This window comes from Octodon degus, unplaced genomic scaffold, assembly GCF_000260255.1.
Source record: "Octodon degus isolate 3935 unplaced genomic scaffold, OctDeg1.0 scaffold00071, whole genome shotgun sequence".
In the NCBI taxonomy this organism is placed as follows: domain Eukaryota; kingdom Metazoa; phylum Chordata; class Mammalia; order Rodentia; family Octodontidae; genus Octodon; species Octodon degus.
Window position 1 is genome coordinate 4923557 of NW_004524647.1, and position 22553 is coordinate 4946109.

At 38.0% G+C, this 22553-nt stretch overlaps 1 protein-coding gene across 7 annotated transcripts in view; it reads right to left on the minus strand.

Annotated features, from left to right (window-relative positions):
- Arpp21 (cAMP regulated phosphoprotein 21) overlaps positions 1 to 22553 on the minus strand; it is a 160828-nt gene that overhangs the window by 38278 nt on the left and 99997 nt on the right. For all 7 annotated transcript variants that reach the window (XM_004635255.2, XM_023719771.1, XM_023719767.1 and 4 more), the window contains 4 exons: positions 18667 to 18848; positions 17722 to 17826; positions 16513 to 16773; positions 12087 to 12213 (listed from right to left, as the gene is read on the minus strand). In XM_004635255.2, the coding sequence (XP_004635312.1) occupies positions 12087 to 12213; positions 16513 to 16773; positions 17722 to 17826; positions 18667 to 18848 (675 nt within the window). The remainder of the gene's footprint in view (positions 1 to 12086; positions 12214 to 16512; positions 16774 to 17721; positions 17827 to 18666; positions 18849 to 22553) is intronic.

The window sequence follows — 22553 nt, forward strand, 5'->3', positions numbered from 1 at the left end:
GAGGAGGAAGAGGAGGAAGAGGAGGAGGAGGAGGAGGAGGAGGAGGAGGAGGAAATCATATATTGCCTACAGGAAATGCACCTCATCCAAAAGGAAATGCATAAACTGAAAGTGAAAGAAGGGAAAATGATAATCCACTCAACCAGGGACTGAAAACTGGAGTAGTTGTAATATTTTAATATGTAGCAAAAACTGAGCCAAAGGGCTGGGAAGATGGCTCAGTAGAATAAGCACTTCCCTGGCAAGTGTAAGGGTCTAAGTTCAATCCCTGGTTCAGAAAAAAAAAAAAAGAGCCAAAATTGTTAGAAAGAAACAACAATAGTTACTACATAGTGATAAAGAGAACAATTTAACAAGACATGATAATAACTATAAAAGTATTCTGAATATTAGCACACCTAATTCAATTATAGAAGAATTTCAATACCCAACTCTTGCAATTAAGTAGGTCAAGTAGACTAAAAACTCAACAAAGAAATATCACTGTTAGAACAGATCATTGAGAAAATGGATTTAAAATATATCTACAGTATATCATCCAACAAAATCAGAAAAAAACTTTATTCTCAACAGTCCCCATAACTTTTTTCTTCCAAAATGTCCCATATCTTAGGCAATAAAGCAGGCTAAACTTAATAACAAGAATTAAAATAATCCCCGATTATTGGATCATAACATATGAAGGCAGGAATAAATACCAAAAGAAAAAGGATGATGCAAACAGAGATTAAGTAATATATTATTATATAAACATTGAATCATAAAAGAATTCAGGGAAAAATTAGAAAAAAATTAATAATCAAATAAAAATGGAAGTACAACATACCACAATCTATTGAACCCAAAGAAAACACTTCTAATAAAATGTATACTAAAAAGTATAGAGTGGCCCGGGGAGATGGCTCAGTGGAGTAAGTGCTTCCCTGGCAAGCGCAAGTGCCTGATTTCAATCTCCAGTTCCAAAAAAAAAAAAAAAAAAAAGAAAGAAAAAAAATGTGTAGAGTAACTCCAAATAAATAACTTAAGATGCATCTCCAGATCCTAGAAAGACAAAAATAACCTAAATCTGAAAGTAATTGAAGGAAAGGAACTACAAAGATGAGAGTGTAAATTAATGAATTCAACACTAAAAGAACAACCCAAATGATCAATGAAACAGAGTTGGTTCTCTGAAATGATGGGAAGGGAATTTGGGAATTGTGGAGACATCCACATTCACTCTTTTGAAATCTACAAAACAGTGTTATAATTAAAAAAATATTTACCTATGTGATATTCTTTTGTCACCTGTTTTCTTACCATCTAAAATTCAATTATTTATTATTTCTCTTAACCAGTTACTGTTTTCTGGAAATATAGAAAATCATCATGTTTTGTGTTTCCATCTTTTATTTAAAAGGTTTTTGTTTTATTATTGTTGTTTGTTTTATTTTTTAAGACATTATCTTTTTATGTAGTTCACGCTGGCCTTGAATCCACTACATAGCACAAGCTGGCCTCAAATTCAATAGAGACTCTCCTGCCACTGTTTTTGGAGTCCTTAGATTATGACCAACTTTGTCTTCTTAACTTTACAGAAAAGTAGAAACCAGAATGATACCATCCATACTTAATAAATGACAAATGAGAATGTAAAACAAAGACATAAAATTCCATGCACTAAGGCAGCAATAGCAAACATATATTCATTTTTATTATTTCTTCATAAGGGGCAGAGAAATACTGGTCATTTACATGATTTGGGGAACAAGTAGAAATTCTAGCCTTATAAATAGTATGACTGATTTGTTCTAATGAGGCTAAACTTTCTCTTAATCTCAATGTAATACTCTTAATTCTTTTTATAAATAGGATAATTATACTAATTAATGCCAGAAAACCATACAGATTTCAATTGGAAACTTCTCCAAACTAAGAGAGCACGTTCCAGAAAGATTTATCCTTGTGATTCACACTAATCTTAATAAAAATTAACCAGATATCAAATGGTCATATAGCTCTTTGATAACTTATCCTCTGCTTCTGATAACATAATAATGTACACACAAAAATATAAATCATTCCCTTAGAGGTGTTGGATATAATCATTTTCACATTGCTTCTCTTAGAGAGTATGAGCACATTATTTTCTCCAAATGGTTTTTAAATATTAAAATGTTTGGATATTATATGAAAAATAATTAAACAGGCATACCTTTTATAATGATCAAATTTTATTAAAGGCAAATTTAAGACAGAAAGACAAATCCTACTGCCTCTGATTTTATGTATTATTGTATTAGTCACACAAATATCCACATTCATTTTATAGCTCTGATATTCTCTCTTTCCATCTCCAGGCAACCCAAGAGGGTGGAAGGCCAAGTTGAGAAATATTATAAACATAAAGAATGAGAAAGAAGAATTTTTAAGTAGAACCTGTCTCAATTACCTTACTGATTGCTTAATAAGTCAAAGTAAAAATATACAATTCACTATCAATCTCACTGAATTTCTCTTGTTAAATAAATTTATAGTTCCCATTAAGGTCCATTTTCCCCATCTCAAATGAGTTTCAGAACAGCATTAAGAAACAATAATGTTCTTTCTTATTCAGAGATGTAAATACTAACAATACACTATTACAATGGAAATGTCACTTCTAAAAGAAGAAATAAAAAAGCTGAGCACACTACTGTTTATTGAATTTTTATGCAGACCCGTCACCAAAAAAATGTGACGTTGGTCTATTTTCAGATAGATGTGCGCTGCACAGATCAGCATATATTCCTACCTGAAGGACATCAAGCCCACTCCATTGTTTTGCATTCAGAAGAAAACTAAAATAATTGGAGAAGACAGCTGCCATAGGGGGCTTTTCAAGGCCAGGTTGCAAACTGTTGTCTCAGTGCTGGGAATTAGTTTCTAGAGGGACTTACGGGAAATGGTAAGGCTACCTGGGCGGTGCTCAGGGCAGAGACCAAGGGAGGGTAGAATGGGGGTGGACATCATGAGCGAACCATGTATGTTTGTGTAGAAATGCCACAATGAGCCTCCTAATTTGTACAATTATTATATGTCGATAATAAAAATAAATTAATTTCCATAGCAGCATTACATTAAATTTGTAGAAATTCCCATATCACTAAGTATATCATAATACAAATATACTATACTTTTAAAAGTTAGCCTTGAGAGTTTGAATTTTTTAAAAAAATGTGCATATTTACTTGCTGATGTGGATTGATTTCTTGGAGGCCACTGAACTGAAATTTGTAGCATTTAGCTATAATTTCCCCTTATTTATATTTGAATTGGATGGCTAATAGATTGTCATTTAGTCTATCAAATATCCATAAAATAGCTTTGGAAGAGGCATTATATAGACTATCATACTCTTCCCCTCATTGTCTCTCTGTTCCACCTTGCACTTGCTAAATATGCCAAAGAAAAAAATAGGTACATATAAGAGTCATTCCTGCAACTTAGAATTCTGGCTATGTCATGGACTCATGATACAAGGCTGGAGCATAGCTCAGTGGCACAGCACCTGCCTGGAAAAATGCAAGGTCCTGAGTTTGATTCCTAGTACCAATAAAAAGAAAGAAAGAAAGAAAGAAAGAAAGAAAGAAAGAAAGAAAGAAAGAAAGAAAGAAAGAAAGAAAGAAAGAAAAAAGGATCATGGTATATTTAACTTCTGTCTCAAAGCTTAGATTTATAAACATTAACATATTCTAAACACTACCTATAAGTGACAGATCAGATATTTTGATTATGAGACAGTAGAATTATGGCTAACACACCAACTATGCCAAATCAAAAAGTGTGTTTGAATGGATCTTTTGCCTTTGCAAAAGACTGTGTATGGAGTGACTATATTTAAAAAGGTCCAAGACCTTGATCTAAAGACTGTAGGCCAGCATCAACTCTTCCTGGGGCCTCACGAGAAGAGCAGAATCTCTAAACCCAATGCAGAACTACAGCTTTCATTGCTGCATTGATACGTGCTTTCACATGACCTAGATAGTTCATATGTACATTCAAATTTGCTAAGCCCTGGTTACAAAACCCTGCCCTTTCCTCCAGTGTGAAGAATAAGGATTGGCACTGGCAGCTCTTGTTGGGAATCTTGAGAGGCTAAGAGCGACTTGTTTGTGAAAGGGGTAGAGGAAACTGAATGGCTGTATCTAAACACCTGGTGGGCTTTATTCCTCTCCAGAACAAAAATCTAATGGCAGATTTTAAAGTTTGTGTTTCTGAAAGGATAATTCCCTCTGTCCATCTCTAAAATTCTTCATCAAAGCACTGTCTAGATACATATGGTTTTCTAGATGAGGAATGGAGATTTGAACCAATGGCTACAGTGTCACTTAAAGATTCCTAGATTGCAATGTTATATTATCAGACACCAAATTGCAGTAAACAAAATATCCTTTTCTGGACTTGGATTCCTGCTCCATCTCCATTCTTCCATATGTTTTTTATTTACATATATCCTAAATTCATTGTAACCTTTTTTTATCTGCATCTATCATTCTTCTCTCTGATTAACTGGACTGTCAGAAGGCATGTCCCAGGCTTTGTCCTTCGTTTCTATCAGGGAAAGAAAGATGATAGGGCAACTTTTAGAGAATCTCTGATTCCTCTTGGATGAATTATGACAGGTGTTATTATGTTTTCTAATTACTGGAGATATTTCCACTTAGACTTGTTTGTTCTTATACTTGTATTTGTTAAATGGCTATGAATTCCCATTGTCAGGACTTGACTCTTCGAAGTAAGACTTGGTTATGCCAAATAAGGTGACTGAATTTCTGAGATGGGCAATTAATATTAAAATGGTAAACACTGGTGAAGTAGAAGCCTCCTGTCTGTTATGGTTTGTAACTTGGTGTCCCCCAAAAGCCTCACGCAGTCACTGAGCAGGCTTCTACATTCTGGGATTAATTCATGATCCAAGGCTGGATATGAGTCAGAGTACTGCTGGGATTGTGGAAGAAGAAAGAACACACATTGGGGAGGAGGTTGAGGTGATCTAAGTCCCCTCACTTAGAAAAACTACAAGTCCTAGCTCCATTTCTAATTTGTACTAGTAAGATCTGAGAACAGCTGATGAGGAGAACATCAAGGAAAAGTCCAAGTGAGTTCTGCTTTAAAAGTAAGTGTCCAGTATTGTTTTCTGCAAGATATTCCAACTCTAATATTTCAAAGCAGTTGGGACATTGCTAACTTACCACAGAGATTTAAGAAGAGCAGCACAGAAGCATGTTAAATAGGCTTAAGGAACTCTCACCAAAGATTCTTGGGGTTTTGCAATATGAAATAAGCTTAACACTTATTTTCATGGTTTTCTTCTAAACTATAATTTGAAAAGTAGAATATTTTCATGACAAATGATGTATGAAAATGTTTTTTTTTCCCAAACTGAAGCATTTAGAAGCATTTAGGAGAAGGTGGATGAGGAAAAACATCTTTTAAAGTCAGAGCTATAAGTATCTCTCTAGTTTTCAGAACACACTCCAATTTGTTTGCTGAAGTTACAAACTAAACTCATTTTCAGCTCTCTTGAGTTTTTTCCTTCTTTCTGGATTGCTTTGCAGCCACCTTGTCTTCATAATGTTATACCCTCCTGACATTGAAGAGTATTGACACTACTGACCCAGTAGCTCCTGAAGCAAGAACTATGGATTGTCTGTTGTAAATGCTCTCATTATTTATCTATTTAAACCTAAAGCAACGTGACTGGGACTAAGCAGCAGTGTGCAAAGTCTGCTGTGCTATGGGAGAAATAATGGGCAGAGTCTTAGAGGAACTGTTCACTCCAATCCCACTGTTCCAGGGATCTTTACCTTTCAGATTATTTCTATGGGTTGTGTCTAAGATTTTTAGGAGGAAAAGTATTTTGGACTCATTTAGGAAAGGAAACAAGGAAATGGTCCAAATAGATCCAAAGCTGCTCCTCTATCCCTGGACTTCAGAGACTTCGAAGGCAACTTTTGCTGGAGATTTCCTTCAGAAGTTTAAAAGATCTTATTGTCAGGGCTGTGAATCACTACCTCTCAATAACTGATAGATCTAGTGAACAAAAAAAAGTATGCAGTAAACCTTGAGAGCAAAACAAACAAACAATATCTAACTGAAATGTATGGAATATTTGAAACAACAGAAGCAGCAATCTAAAGTTGTTTTAAGAATTCATGGAATATTCACTAAGATAGAACATATGCTTTTTAAAAAAATTATGTATTTTGTATAGGGTCTCACTGTGCAGCTTGGACTAGTAGTGATCCTCCTGTTTTCAGCCTCCCCAGTGTGGGCTCATAGGTGCATGCCACCACACCTGGACTCATTCACCAGTTAAGCGCAACTGGGGTGACCAGGGGTTGGGGGGTGGCAGGCTGGTGCAGCTTGTGGTGCACGGGATGGAACCCTACTCCCTGAGCTTACCTAAGCAGGCACTTAGTCTGCTGAGCTATCACACTGGCCCAACATATCCTGTATGGCAAAAAATTAATGATTTTATAAGGATTGAAATCACAAAAAATGTTATCGAACTATATATAATAGAATAAATCTACAACTAAAAACAATAAGATCTAAACAGGAAAACCTTCAAACCCATGGATATTTAATACAATATTTATAAATAATCTATGGGCCAAAAAAAAGAAAATATCAAAAAACTTTAAAACAACCTACAGAGTTGAAGGCATAGGTTAGTGGTGGGAGTGATTACAGAACAGCCCAAGGTCTTGGGTTTGATCTCCAGCAACACATACACACACACACACACACACACACACACACGCACGCACACACACGCATGCACACACACACAGAGTTTGACTTGCATGAAAATGAAGCTAGAATATATCAAAAATTATGGGAAAACACTAAAGCTGGTCTGACAGTCAAATTTGTATCACTTCATGGTTATATTGGTAAGTATAACAGGTTTCAGATACATGATTTAGCCTTTTGGCTCAAGAAAATACAAAAATATAGCAAACTTACAGTAAACAGAATGAAGAGGATAATGAATAAAGATAAGAGCAGAAATCAATGAAATATAAACAATAAAACAAGGAAGAAAATCAATGAAACGAGGAGCTGCTTCTTTGAAAAGATCCATAAATTTCATAAATCTACCAAGATAGACAAAACAGAAACAGAACATTTAAAAAACATCAATATCAGGAATTAATCAGAATATCACAACACAATCTCCAGATACTGAAATGATACTAAACAAATACAACCAAAAAGCTTATATCCTTAAATTTTACAGTTTATGGGAAATGGGTCAATTTCCTGATACCACTCACAAACTTCTAAAATTCGCAAAAGATGAAACAGACAATGTGAACAGACTTATATACATGAAAGAGTTGAATTCATAATGTAAGAACTTTAGAAATTATCATGAAGTAAAAAGTTAATGGATTGATGTGAAAATAATCAGATAATCCCACTGGGGAATCTACAAACAGTTACAGAAGATTTAGCATCATTTACATAGCATTACTTCAAACAAAAGAGGGGGAAGAAACACTTCCAATTTATTTTACCTGGCCAGTATTATTCCAATACCAAATCCAGGTTCTCTTTAAAATATCCATTTATTAAAGTGTTTAAGATTGTATTCATTCATATTTGTTTCTTTCAGATATGTCCAAAATCTTGGAGAGGCCAGAAAAAAGCTATGCATATCTCTTTTTAAGTCTGAAAAGAAAATTTAGACTTGAAAGCACTGCATAAGAGAAAACAGTTTCTTTTTCTTTCTAAAGAGCAATTGCACACAAAATGTCTCAACTTCCTAGTGATATTTTCTATGTTATTGATCAGCTCTGCAAATACAGAGCAATATGCTGTGTAGGGGGGTAAAAGTTCAGTTTTCCTATATTTTTCTGCTTTTAGGGCAATTTCTTTTAAGTCTACTGAACAATTAATTAAATATTTCCTGCCTTAGTGTCATAAGCATGCTGGTGTGATTCCAACATACTGGTTTTTAGATGGTCTTCTATGTTATAACTAAAGGTAAAGGTAAAACTGCTGTTTTTCTACTGTGTCAAGAAAGCAGTTAATACATATAAGGACTTAAAATCTGTCAAGCCTGGGTGTTTCTTTCAACTCTGTCAAGTCTGGAATCCAGGGTAATTTATTTTACCTCAGTGAGGAACAGTTTCCCCCGACTACAAAGCAAGGAAGCTAACATTTTCCTTGTAAATTTGTGATGAGGATTAAACTGTTGGTCAATGCTGAATGAGGCAACTCACCCATAAGAGATATTGAATAAATGGGAGCTTTAATTATTGTTATTTTTTTGTTTTTATGGTCTTAAGGATGATTTCAACAAGAGTAAATTTACTTTGAAACATATCCTAACTAAAAGCAGCATAATACTTGAGCACTAAAACTTAAACATTAAGGACTGAAAAGTTTGTTAATTGAAACCCCATGTTAACTCTCGACCACTGAGAAATCTGTTCTCTGGTAAGACACTCTCATTTCCAAGTATTTTAATGCCAGAATTATTTAAAAACCTAGAGTCATTTTTTGGGATATAGTAGGAACTGTTCTTCTTTGTAACCTGGAATTATCAACAGTTATCTTGTAAAAATGGATCCTTCATTTTTGGGGGTTCCTGGGAATGTTGGAGTTGTAATAAATAAACACTATTTTCCATTAGAGATGGTTATGGTTTGTTTCTAGGTGTCACCCCAAAGCCTCCTGCAATCATTGGGGCTGCTTCTAGAGTTTATGATTAATTCATGATCCATAGCTGGGATTATGGGTGTGAGTACTACATCCAACCTGGAGCCGATAGCCTGAAGGTTGTATAAGGAAAGGAGAGAGGCTTCCCTCTGCCATTGTTGTCTCTACTCCTCCCTTTTGACTTTGCTCTTTGTTGTTTTTCATTGACATGAGCTGCTGCCCTCTGCCATGTGGCACTCTGCCTGGGAGCCAGCGAAGTATGGACTGAAACCTCCATAAACTGTGAGCTAAATAAATCTTTCCTTCCTTAATTTTGGATGTCAGGTATTTGGTCCCAGCAACAAGAGAAAAAAGTAACTGAGACAGAGATATTTAGAATTTATAAAATTCCTCATATAGGTAGAGGTAAAAATCCAAGTATCTCTATGCTAATCTACCATTTGATTTCTCCAAAACTGACCTTTACTTAAGATCATTACTGGCATTTTCTTCTTCCCTTGGTATAGAATTTCCACCACTTATTTATAGGATAAATAGAGCAATATCACCAAGAAGAACAGTTACGTCCTCTTACTTGGCCTCAATATAACTTAAGTGTTCTACTTAATCAATTCAAAAATGCCTAATCCCCTTTATAAAAATTCACTGAATGTAGTTTTAGGGCCTAGGAAGGTGTAACTGACAGAGGTCTCAATAGGGGAGAAAAAAGATATCTTTTACTGCAAGTGAATAAAAATGATGAAGAATGACAAGAAGCAAATTGAGATTAAAATATAATTTGGTTTTCAAGGAAATAATGTTGCCCCACTAAAGGATGAACCACGCAATAGCTCAGGATGTTTGACACCATCTGGTGTCAATATCAGTTGAGGGTAGGATGGAATCAGTACTTTAGAAGACAGAAAGAAAAGTGAGTCAGAATTAGTCTCTGGGAGAGGACCATGCCAGTACTAGCCTTGATTTTGATGTAATGACAGAGAAAGAAGTTCTACCCTCAAATTCCTCTAGAAAACCTGTCTTTTTTTCGTTTTGGTCTTTTTCTTTTTTTTTTTCCAGTTGTCTAAAGAAACTATTTACTCTATAAGATGGTCTAAAAACATAGAGTCACCCCTACAAATAGCCCTGCCATATTCCACTGAAAGCTCCTTCGGTTTCCCCTGCTCTGCGAAAGCTTCCTACTTGTTCCTATTTGTGGGATGTGTAGCAACTACACCCTGCCACATAGGCGCGAAATAAGCTGGATTGTACTCAGCGGTGATGCTCCATGAAGTCGGGGTCAATCCCCAGTGCAAAGCTAAGTGAATGCCACAGCAGAAGTTGTGTTGGAATTTCAGACCTCATCACGTGGGGTTAGCAGGAGCTCCAAGATCTCAGCATTCTGTGTGGGTTGATGCTGCTTTTCCTTTCAGTTTCTCCCTTCTGCAGCCTCCACAGACCCCACTCACTGCATTCAAGTCCTGAACATCTGAAGCACTGCCCTTGTATTTATGTTGAGCATGATGCTGTCTAGGGAATGAATTGCTCTTATCACAGAACCATTAATTTTCTGGTAATGTGTGAATATGAAGCTAATCTAAGCCACCAACCTGGCCAAGAATGTAGCTGGACCAGTTAGGTCTCTCCATGCTGTAAAATTCTAAATTCTCCGGCAATGTTTTATTAAAGGAGGAAAAAGTCACGTGTATTTTTTCTTGTGATGTAACTCAGTGAAGTCAGTCGCACGAAGAAATAGCAATATAAGAGTCATTAAAGAGCTAGAGTTGTCCTAAATTTAATTCTGTTACTCTGCTAACATCTTTATCCAACTCTCTCTCTCTCTCTGAGAGCTCAGCAAATTGCAGGAGTCTGCAACCAACCACCTTTATATGATGATTACCAAAAGACTGAAATATCGCTTTAGAAAAATGTGACACATAACACTAAACTTAATAAAATCAAGATCATTACAATTAAATATCTCCATCTCCCCACTTCGAAATTCATACATAAATAGGAAACCTCCCTGGCTTCAGGACCAAGGTCTAGAAAAGTACACATCAACATTTAGCTAAACATTAGCAGAAGAAGACGAGACGGCTCAAAATGCAAGCAATGTATTTCTAGAGCTATACAGCGAAATTGATAGCAGTTACCACGAAGATGATACAGATGCTCATATTTCCAACCACCAAGAAAATATTTTCACTTTTTTAATAAAAATAATTTGAAACTTTTTGTTCTTATTTTTGCAAACATGTAAAGTCTAATGAGAGGTCAAATAAATTCTTTTTTTGAGCTAATAAAATGTTGAAATGTGACAAAATCTGGCTTGTTGCTTAATTCTCCATGAGACTTTAAATAATTATAAAATTAATTTAAGAACATACAGCCTTTCACAATACAGAGGAGTTTAATTCTTTGTCCAATCTGACAAAATACTAGCAACATCAATACTAGAATGCTAACATCCTTAGCATTCTTAGGAGTGTCTGGGATTGGCACGAATCATGAAAAGGCTTTTAGATTTTTTTCAGAACTTACGAAAGTGGTACATATCATGTATATGCTACATACGTACGTCTGTACATATCACATATGTGTATCAGTGTATTCAGTGCGGATCGCAGAGCGGCAGCTATGCGCCGCAGCAGCAGTGCGCATGTGCGCTTTTCCATGACCTACTTACCAAAGGCAGATTCTCTGGCAGGCCGTCTTCAGCATAACAATTAGCAGGTTTTCCTGCAGCTGCTCAGCAGGGACGACACAAACCTTTCCCTAGCACAAGTCAGTCAGCCCTGCTAGGTTTCTGCTGCTCTCTGGGAAACGGCATTCCATTAGGAGTGTGACACAGTAGGGAAAGAGACCGGTTCACTGTGAGACCTGCTACTCACTCTCGTACAGTGTATCGGCCCCCCTTCCCACTGCACAGTGGCTGCCGGCTCTGGGCAGGAGGCGGGTGGCCATCATGAGCGTGAACCACGAAGCAGACTTCCACCATTGTCAGTAGCCTTCTTCTAAAGACAGTGCTTGCTAGGATGTTATCAGGGTGACCTAATTTGGTTCCCTAGCCTTAGGAACAGAGAAAGCATTCTTTTTAAACTGAAAAGAAAAGTGTGAACTAGGAAGTTAGGGATGTGGTTGTCACTCTGCTTTAATACAAAGTGAGAGGATCCAAACATAACTTGTGGAGACTGAGTTTAGGTTGTACATCTGGTGTAGGTTTCACCTCCTTATTCCTGTTACTTTTCTATACAGTGTTGATCAAATGTTTTGTTAATATCTTTGGGTGGGAGAAGCATACCGATTTACATCATCAAAATTTGGGTTTTAATCCAATGAGAACACCTACAAAATTCGCCAGGGATTATAATTGGGTTGGAAGAAAATATGGGAAACAGATTCCATGCACATACCTGCTTGCTGCGTTGCCTGTGGCATCTGCTGACTCCTCTGAGCATTGTACTGCACTGAGGCCATGGACCGATACTGTTGTGAAGTTGAGGTAGGGTACTGACCAGATGGATAATAATACACAGGCATCTGTGGAAGATAGGGAGGAAACAGCAGAGGGTGAGAACTGTACACAGTATCACTGGGCCAGGTGCGGTGGCACATCCTGTAATGCCAGAACTCTGGAAAGGATTGGGCAGGAGGACCTTGTATTTCAGTCCATTCTTATTTTTTATTTATTTATTTTTTCTGTATTTTAGGGAAGGGTTTACAGGGTGTTCAGGGTCTCAGAACTAGATCGGACTCGCAGCGATTCACCTGTTTACAGCCTCCCAAGTGCTGGGATCACAGGTGCACGCCACCACACCCAATCTCAGTAGCCCTTTCAGTGCGCCTCGGGGACTGGCCAGCAAGGCAGGCGGGGATTTGGGGGGATTAGAACCCGGGGCCCCCTGTGCCTGCTTGCAGACACTCTAATCTGCTGAGCTATTTGGCCTGCCTCAGCCCAATCTTAGCACCACATGTCGAAGAAAGAAAAAAAGAAAGAAAGAAAGAAAGAAAGAAAGAAAGAAAGAAAGAAAGAAAGAAAGAAAGAAATTTTTAAAATGTAATGTTATTTATGATGAAATTTGATTTTGGTAGATAATAAAGATAAACTCCCACAAAGTTTTCTCAGGTCTGTGTATGTAAGCTACTCCTCCTGATGCAGTGGATCCATTCTCTAAACCCTTGAATCTGTGGCTCTGTGGCTCAGTGTGGCCAGCACAAGGAGGCAGAAGTAGTGGTTGATATTTGCAAGTCTGAACCTCAAGAAGACATGCAACTTCATTTGCTGAATGAAGGCCCCCAGCCACTGAGTAAAGAAACCCAGCCTGCTCTGCTATGGGAGAAAACACAGGGAGACTGGAGGCTCCCTTCCTGACAGGTCCCCCTGCTGTTTAGTCAGTGATGTGGCCTCAGTTAAGCTGCTCTATGGAACAGAAACAATCCACCTGGGATGAGCTTTAAAGTCTGTCAAAGCACAGTGTACAGTGATTTGGATATAACGTGTATGAAAAAATATATTAAATATAAAAATCGCAATATATTAAAATTTTGTTTTCTACCACCATGCATAATTTTCTAATGAATCAGAATAAAAGAAAAAGAAAATATTCTAATTACTTTCACTGAAATTAAATGTTTCCTGTTCTGAAAAGATTTGTCTGCCTGCCTTAGGTCATTTATATTACAATAATGGTTTTCCATTTTCAAGCCTCCTACTATCTTCTCTATAGAGCAGGCAGCACCAACCTAGCAGCCAGCTGACAGGTAGTGCACACGCAGCATAAAGTTATGAGCCACTTACATGAGAACTTAGATTTTATTTGCTATTTTATTTTCTGACTATCTCACGTCAAATAAGAAACATCTTTCTCTTTCAATTTTGCTACTGAAAAATTTAACATATTTTCTTGCCTCGGGATAAAGTTGAAATAAAAGAGAACAATTTTTATGGCTCTGTGATGCTGCAGTTCCCTGGAATTATTATGAGCTATGATTCTGATTGCCTAGTAATATCAATGTGGAAGAGTGAGGGCCTGAATGAGTCTAAAACGAACATGGATAAGAATCTGACAACTAATTTATTTATTGCATGCCTTATTTATATTGATTTAACCCTATCAGTTATTTTTTTTTGTAAAGAAGTTTATAAACAATGAAAACCGATAACTCAGGAGTTCTGAGAAGTTTTGTGTTCTGGCAAACTGTGGTTTAATTAAATATTATTAGTATTAGGCATCAGACGCCTTCCAGCATTAGGAATAAGAGCACCTATCGTCTAACGCCTTCATCAGTAGTATCCCTACATGTCTTTGAGAAACGATGGCATTTTGCTTTCTTGAAAAGACTGAGTCTTTATCACATGCAAGCTCATGAATGTTTTAGCTATTCCCCGCCCTGCTGGTCTACATTTAATAGGAAGCGAAAAATAAATTCAGGACAAAAAGTTGGAGTTCAAATACTTGAAGTATCCTGATGAGCAATAAAAGTAGTTGCATAAATGTAAAGCTTCATGGAAGATATACCTTGAAGCTATTCTTTTTTGTTTTGATTTGTTTTATTACTGCCTCTGTCTAGCTCTTCTCCACAGCAGAGCATGCTCTCATCTCTTAGGCATTGAGGACTTCAGCCTTGTGGAGCAAATGGATGCTTTGTCCACACTTATCTTCCCTCAGGGAGGAAGAAAGTGAGCCCAGCTAAGAGGCATCTTCTAAAGAATCAGCATGGATCATTTAGAGAGAAAGGAAAAATATGGTCCAAAAGAGAAAGAAAAAATATATTTATATAGTACAGTGTCTACAGGATCTCTCACTATACAGATTAGACTCATAGTGTTGTTTTTTTATTTTTTTGATGATACCAGGGATCAAACTCAGGACCTTGCACTTGCCAGGCAAGCACTTATTCTACTGAGCTATCTCCCTGGCCCCCAGATCGGACTCACAGTGATCCTCCTGTTTTCAGCCTTGCAAAGGCTGGGATTACAGACATGTGCCACAATAACCTAGTCTCAATCGCTGTCTCAGTGTGGCACGCGGGGGGGGGGGGGCGGTCGGACCTGGTCATTGTTCCTGCATTTTAATCCACTGAATTATCTGGCCTGCCCGAGTGAGTGTATATTTTTAGCCAACCATATTATAATATGGAGACTCTGAAAATGATATGAGTAGCATAGAAAAGAAAAAGATCATAAAAATAAACACTTGTCTCATTTCTTTTTTTAAAGGGATCTTTGAGTTTTCTGTGTGTTTCCTGTTTAGTTCTGCTAGTGGACATTCAGAAAGCAAAAACAATTGAGAGAAAATTGACCACTGAGTTTATTTTCTCATAAAGTTAACATATTTTCCGTAGACACACATAGGCTGAATCTCATTTGAGTTTTTTTTCTTTTTGTTCCACAGTTGTATAACTAAATTTTGAGATACTTACTAAATTGAAAATCCCCAAAGATATAAACTATCCTTGTATCTGGGGTTCTTTAAAACAGAAGTATTTAAATGCCCAGACCGAGCATACCCTGTGAACATCTGCGCTGCTTTCCTCCTTATTATGTCTTAGATCCACTGAAGAAGGAATGAGAGGATTTCTGTTAAGTGGCGTGTCAGGGGTCTTCGTTGTCTTTGCTTCCATAGGACTAATAATGAATTCCTCTACTGCTGAATGAGTTTTCCCTTTAAGCCCTCTATTAAGCATTCTGCTAACTCCTCTCTTGACAATGAAATGGGTGAGGGTACTTAATGATGCTATTTAGGCTGAAACCTAAACTATATTCTCCCAATAATTAAACCAGAAGTATTTAATTTATTGGTAAAATAATGAATATATTAATGAAGCCCTTTCCCCTGTAACTTAAAATTATTTTATGCATCTCTTTAAATCCCACCAGGGAAGATATATTACCTTGTTGGTGACTGAAGATGAGCTATTAATTAATCACTCAAAATAAAATGAACAACTGAACGAATATCATCTCATAGTAGAGAGTTTTGTGTGGCTTGAAGGGAAAATAATTTATTCAACATGTTAAGGCAGCGAAACAAATGACACAAAGGTGACACTGCATTTTACACAGCTCATCCAGTGCAATACTTCATAATTAAGATGGAACTTTCTTGGGATATGTGTGCCTTGAAAATGGACCAGAAAATGCCTCTGTGCATTTTATATCTTGACAGTAATCACATCCAATATTCTACAAGGGATACCCAGGAGAGTAGCAGTGATGTTTGGTAGTGAACAGTAACATATAATCAGTCTTTGAGAAGACAGTAAAAATCAGTGATCTGTGGTGTCTTACATGCTCAAGTCAATTAAATATGATTAATAGCTACCTGTGAAAGCAGTCATGAGCTATGCTTCCCCTTAGGGAAAGAAAGGACAGTGGATATTGGCTTGCCTTTCTCCTTTATATTCATAGAGAGGCTCACCCTTGAAGCACCAGAAGAGCTCCAAAAAATGCTTTTGAATTGGTAAAGAAAAAAAATCTTGCATTTCTTGAGTGGGAAGAGAGGGTTCAAAGTCCCCATGGGTGGCCTCCACCCTCCCCAGGGCTTTCCCTTCCTAGACAATCATGTAAGCAAGGCACATGCAAATAGGAGTGAATGCTTTTTATGTCTGTACCCCAGCAGCTTGGAAAATGGGACATTCCCTGATCATTCAACTGACTTTCGGAGCCTTCCAACTGTTCACCAGTGATGAGTAAAAGAACAAAACAGGTCCTGGCATTGGGAAGTGAATCTGATGGGTGGGAAACACTAACTGGGAAATATTCTAAGTAGAAAGGTAAAGGTCAGAAATACCTCAGAAAGTCAGCTGAGTCACACAAGGGATGGAAAGCACATGTACCTGTGTGGGGGGAGACTGTTGCACAAATCCCTGTGGTGAGGGCGGTGGCTGAAGAACTTGCTGGGAGATGGGAGGTCCGGAGCCCGAGAACCCTCCTGTGGACAGTTGCTGGCCTGTGGAGGCGATGACATAGCTTGGCTGCTGGGGGGGTTGTGGCATGAGAGAGGACTGGTATACAGGACCGGAAGGGGGCTCAGGAGTGTCGCCTGAGGACTGCCGGCTCAGGTTCATCTGGCTGAACTGCGTTGCCACATCGTCTCTCTGCCATCAGGAACAGAAGTGAGGCAATCAGCAAGATAGGCTTGGTAATGAGAGCAGCACACTGAGGCACATGCAGGACGCACACTTGTGGTGGGGGCACAGGAAGGAATTATAAATTGAAAAGATATTAAACCAAGAAATTCTTCAGCCAAAATATAACAAGAGGGCATCACATGAGTAATCCCTTTCATCGCTCTGAGTCAGAGAAGGTAAACTGTCTAAACCAAATCTCCTTTCAGTGGTGACACTTTTTCTCATTGATGACTCAAGCTTTGGGGGATGGTCATATAGTCAAGGAAGGCTTGGCGTTTTGCTGTGAAGAGCCAGCTGGTCTTCTTAGCGGACAGACCTGCCTCTGGAGAGGGGAAGATGCACCTGTATTCTTCACCAGCCACTGCTACTGTAAAGATAGAGCCAAGTCTGGGGTCTCCAAAGCATCATATGCCTAAATCAGAGAAAGTTTGCTGTATGGTCTGCTTAAGATTTAGGGACAATGCTCACTCTTTAAAATATTGCTGCAAAAGACCTACTGTTCTGAGGGAAGAATGAAAGAAAATTGTGGAAAACCTAGAGGAATATTTACATCTGAAACATAGGGGAATGATGGTTGCTACTCAGACTCTGACTGAAATATTCTCCAAACCCTTACAGCAAGTTTAGAGATCTCTCACTCCTGACTTTTAACTGTGAACATATTCAATTCCTGACTTATAGTGAATGGTTAAAAAGCAAGCACCAAATGTAGAGATACTTAACATAAGACAGTATGCAGAGACAAAAACAAGACCTTTTTCAGAGTTAGACTGACTTGTTTAGGAATGAGGCATTCGCACACATACCTCATCTCACAGTCACAGCACCCACAATTATCCAGAGCTGCTTGGGCAAACAATAAAAGCAGTAGGCATGCTGTCCCGGGGGAAAAGTCATGTGCATAAGATACAGTACCATGGGGAAGTGCTGCGTTGGAGACACAGACAGGAGATGCTGGGGAGGAAAAGAGACTGCTGGATATTGCACTGACTGGGAGGATGCTTGTAGGCCCTGGACGGACTGAAGGGAAACAGAGAAAAGGCTGATCAGGTAACAGGAAAACACTAGAGTTAAAATTGTTTAGGAAAAACATCACTGTCTCTAAGATGTCATCTAGATTCACTACACTCCAGGGAAAAGAACCAGCTGCCAAAATAAGTCAAGGCCACCAGACCAGAGTGAGGCAGCCTGGGGGAGGCACACTTGCACACAGTGGCCACTCTTAAGTTAGTGGTGTTCGTTTGGTGTTACTGCTCATTGGCTTCTGTGAGTACACAAATATTGCCCAAAGAACAAGAAGTAAAAAAAAATAAAAAGGAAGTTTAGACTGGCTGCCTTCTGAGACACTGCAGGTTTCTACGCAAGAGCAGCTTTGCATCTTCATAGGTAAGAGCAGCCAGTCCATTTTCGAACAACTTATTTCTCCTCTTTGCATAGATCGTTAATTGAATAAGGACTCTGCAGACATTAGCATTTGATCTAAGATGGTGTAGAGCAAGGTGACACAAAAGCTGCATGAGATTGAGTTCCGTCTCCCAGAAAAATATTTCTTTATGCCTCAAAACAGCACCCAGACCCAAGAAAGCACATACTCATGTTCCCTTTTATCTGCTCCTGCCCTGCACGTGCTTGTGTTGGCTAAGGCAAGCATTTCCCTCTAAGCTTAAGGATCAATGAAATTTCATGAACCTGAAATCAATGATTCTACACTGGCAGGTTCTCCTTATTAGGCTTACATGATTGTTGGTGGTGCCACTGCTAAAAAAAACCCTGCCCCTTTCAGATGCACTGCTCTTCTGAAGAACACGTGGCCCTTATCTCTGAGTTCTTCCTCTTCTTGCTATCCAGGCAGCTTCTCACCTGAGTCACCAGGGTGCCTGCCATCTGCTGTTGTGGAGGCTGCACCTGCTGCTGAGGCTGAGGGGAGGGCTGCTGCTGTGGCTGCTGCTGGGACTGCCCCACCATGGCGCTCCGCAGGGGCTGCTGACTAGCGGGCGGGTTGTATATTGCAGGAGTTCCGTCGGGATTCACAAAGGGTTGGCCTGCAAGGAGTCACACTTTAGTCAGGGTGAACTTCTCAGTCTTCTCCCTCACAGAAAGCATGATTCTGATCAACACCTCAGGAGTAACCTAAAGTAAAGGGGCAGGGCAATGGGAATCCAAGCACTAGAACTTTCACCAGTGTAAAGATTTTACTGCTTATGACTTTAAACTAGGTTGAGACAATCTAAGCCAATAGCAATTTAAGACAGCAAATAAATTCAACATCTTCAAGGAGCCTTGCCAAAGTTAAGTGTATCTATAAACAGTGACACCCAATAGAGAGGCTGGGGAGAAATCTTCAGGAAACCCTATTTTTTACTGTCCTGCACCCCACAGGCATCAGTAAGATAACATACACTGAGAGATAAGGGCTGCTTTCCATTTATACAACTCTGCTTCCATCCAGTCACAAGCTACTTGCCGATGCATTTATTTTGCTTCTTTTAAGCCTGGTCATCAACTCAAAATCATTATCAGTTCAGAAAATACATGGAAAACAGGATACAACATGTTAATTTTCTAACTTCTTTAAGCAGATACAAGCAGGAATGTACAGAGTTTTATAATTTAAACATGATGCATTGTAAACACATTACAGATGACCTTGTGATGGAGTTTATATGTATCATTTTGCCTTATGGTATAATGGCATGCTTCATTGTAACTGTTATTATTTTTAATGGTTGCATTGTTTTATGTTTGAGGATTATTTTATCATTGCAAAATGCTGCCTTTTCAGCCTCATCAAGGTTAAAAGCAAGGTAGAAAGATATAGTCTTCCTATTTCTCAGAAGAGGAAATGAAGGCTCACCAGAAAAGATACATGAATAAGAAGTTTAAAGGAGGAAAGTAAAGGGCAGCAAGTGAGGGAAAGGGAAAAAGGGAGATAAAGGCCAAAGCAACTCTTTTCTAATGTCTTAGGCACCTTACCCATGCAATGTTAGCTCTTGCAACAAGCCCACATGTATGCAATTTCTTCTCCACTTTAGTGAAAAGAAAATTAGGGCCTAGAAGGAACAAACGACTTATTCAGCAATAGGAAGAATACTAAGCAAGAAATCCAGGTAACGATTCTGGGAGACTTCAAAGTTCATTCACTTTCCCTTATACTCTGATAATTTAAGTAAATCATCCAATTTTGGATAATGAATACAGTTAGGACCCATGAAAATATCCCCCCAATAATAACTGGAGATCATAAATCTATGCACTAGAAGTGAGGAGAGGAGAAAGATATGCTTCAACATAGAATCAGATCCCGTCTTGGCAGGATAAGAATGAAAGAAAATGAAAACTGTGATTGGAAAATTGATTGGCAAAACTGTGGAACTGTTTGAGCCTTGGTTTCATTGTGTATAGCCCCACCACCCTACTTAAAAGGAAAAGATACGGTTGTCTATCAATCATGTTCACTGATATATTTCCTCAGAACCTGAGCAAAATGCTTGGAAGGAATGGGGGTCTTCGAATGGGGCTTGTGTTTCATGGGAGGACCCAGTTGTCTTAGCAATAGGGAGATAGTGTAGGCAGTATACTCATTGTCTTTAGGTAAATACTCAAAGCCTTTCAGTGTGTATGCTGTTCTGACACATGGGGCTTGCATAAACATTCTTATGCAGTGCTAGAAGCATGAGATGCTTTTTTTTTTTTCTGGAACCAGGGATTGAACTCAGGCCTTTGCGTTTGCCAGGCAAGCGCTTATTCTACTGAGTTATCTCCCTGGCCCCCTGCTTTGTTTTATAATAATATATATGAAGAACACCAAGGTTACCCAGCCATCTGAAAAAATTAGCGATGACAGGTAAAATATAGACCTGAACCAGAGAAAATAGCCTTTTCTAGAACAAAAGTACATACGGTACTCATACAACCAGAACAGACTGTTATAAACTACAAGCCAAGCTAATTAATTAAAACATGTTACATGAAAGAAATCAATCATAAAAGACATCCAGTGTATAATCTCATTTATTACATACAAGATCAGGAAAAATTAATTAATGATAATTGAAGTCTGAATAATGATTACTTTGAAGGGAAATGAAGGAACATATTAGAAATGAAACATTTATGTCTCAATATGGGTGCTGTTCACATAGATATTCATATGCAAAAATTTTCAAGGTTTATACCTCAGATGTGTGTAGATAATGCATTTCAGATATGCATTTCATATAGCAATAAATTAAATTTAGAAAATAAAATGGAACAGGTTGGAATGACAAATGCTGAGGTTGAAGAAAGGCAGACAAAATGCCCATAGGCAGACAGCAATGAACGTGAAGAGCAGCACACCTTAGGAACTCTAATAAGGAGCTCAGCATTTTCATTCTTATCAGAAACTTTGAGTCCAAATAGATCTATGTGTATGTAACAAGAGAGTTCATGAATAAGCCTGCAGAGTACCAAGGAATGTAGGGTAACAGTTCTGGTACCAAAAACAACCTGTTGTGCAAGGACAAGACAAGGACCAGAAATCCACTCACCAAACTATGCCTGGGTCTACAAAATCTGGTATTCTTTGCATGTTCTTCCTCTTCTAGGCATTTGATTTTTCATCACTGTCATTTAATTTGAGCTATATTTTATTGTTTCAATTTTGTTTTCTGCCTTTAAAACAATAAGGTTTTTCTAGATTCAAAACCTATAATGCATGTACTTGTCCCAAGTCAGCCATTTGGAAATCGATACAAATTACTTCAAAGTAAATTATCAGACTATTTAGTGTCCTTATCTTTGTTTTTCCAACTTTTGTTTGTCTTGCAGTTTAGAGAAACAGAAGGAAGGTTTACTATACTTTAAAAGTAATTCTCCACAGTAACAAAAAATATTTCAAAACCAATATCCTTCAGTGATCACTCATATATGCATATATATGTATATGTATATACAAATTCACAAAACAGAAAGTCAGAAGAAAAGACTCTTACTACGTTACTGTTCAACTTGTGGTTCTTATTAGAGGAAAGTATCAAAAACTGCTTACACTTATGGTTGAAATACGGCCTCAGCACTTTCAGATACCGCTTTTGATGAGTTCTATATTTTCTGCTTGAAATATAACCAATGAATGTGCTGTGGAGCAAAAGAGATTGTTCTAAATAACTGAAAGTAAATATACTAAGTAAGGATTTGCTTAAGTGAAAAAAGATAGTAAGATCTTCTAGAAAGAGAAGATCAAAGATTGACATTTATGCTGACCAAGGAGAGCTAGACAGAACTGTGGAACACAGAAGTAAGACAGATGCCAAAAAGGCAGCCAAAAGGGGCAAGGATGTTTCTTAAGAAATCTGGGGTAGGGAACAATTGGTTTTCTAGTCAGGTAGTAACAACCTCGCTGTATGTTTTCTACAAATCTGAATAAAATTATAACAGAATACAAGCAATTAGTTTGAATGGCAGCTACTGAAGACCAAAGAAGGAAGATAGATGGTGGTGTTGGTGGTGGTGGTCTTGCATGTGGGGGGTTCTCTCGCTGCTCAGCCTCTAGCTGCAGCAGGCATGTGGCACAGGTGAAAAAGTATGGTGACAGAAGCAAGCTGGGGTCCTTAGAGCTCAAAGCCAGGCAGAGGAAAGGATGTGACATAGATTAAAAAACAAAACAAAACAAAACAAAACAAAACAAAACAAAATGAAACTCCTCACTGCAGATCAACAGATGTAATGGGCAGTAAATATTATTCCAATAACATAGAATCACTGAG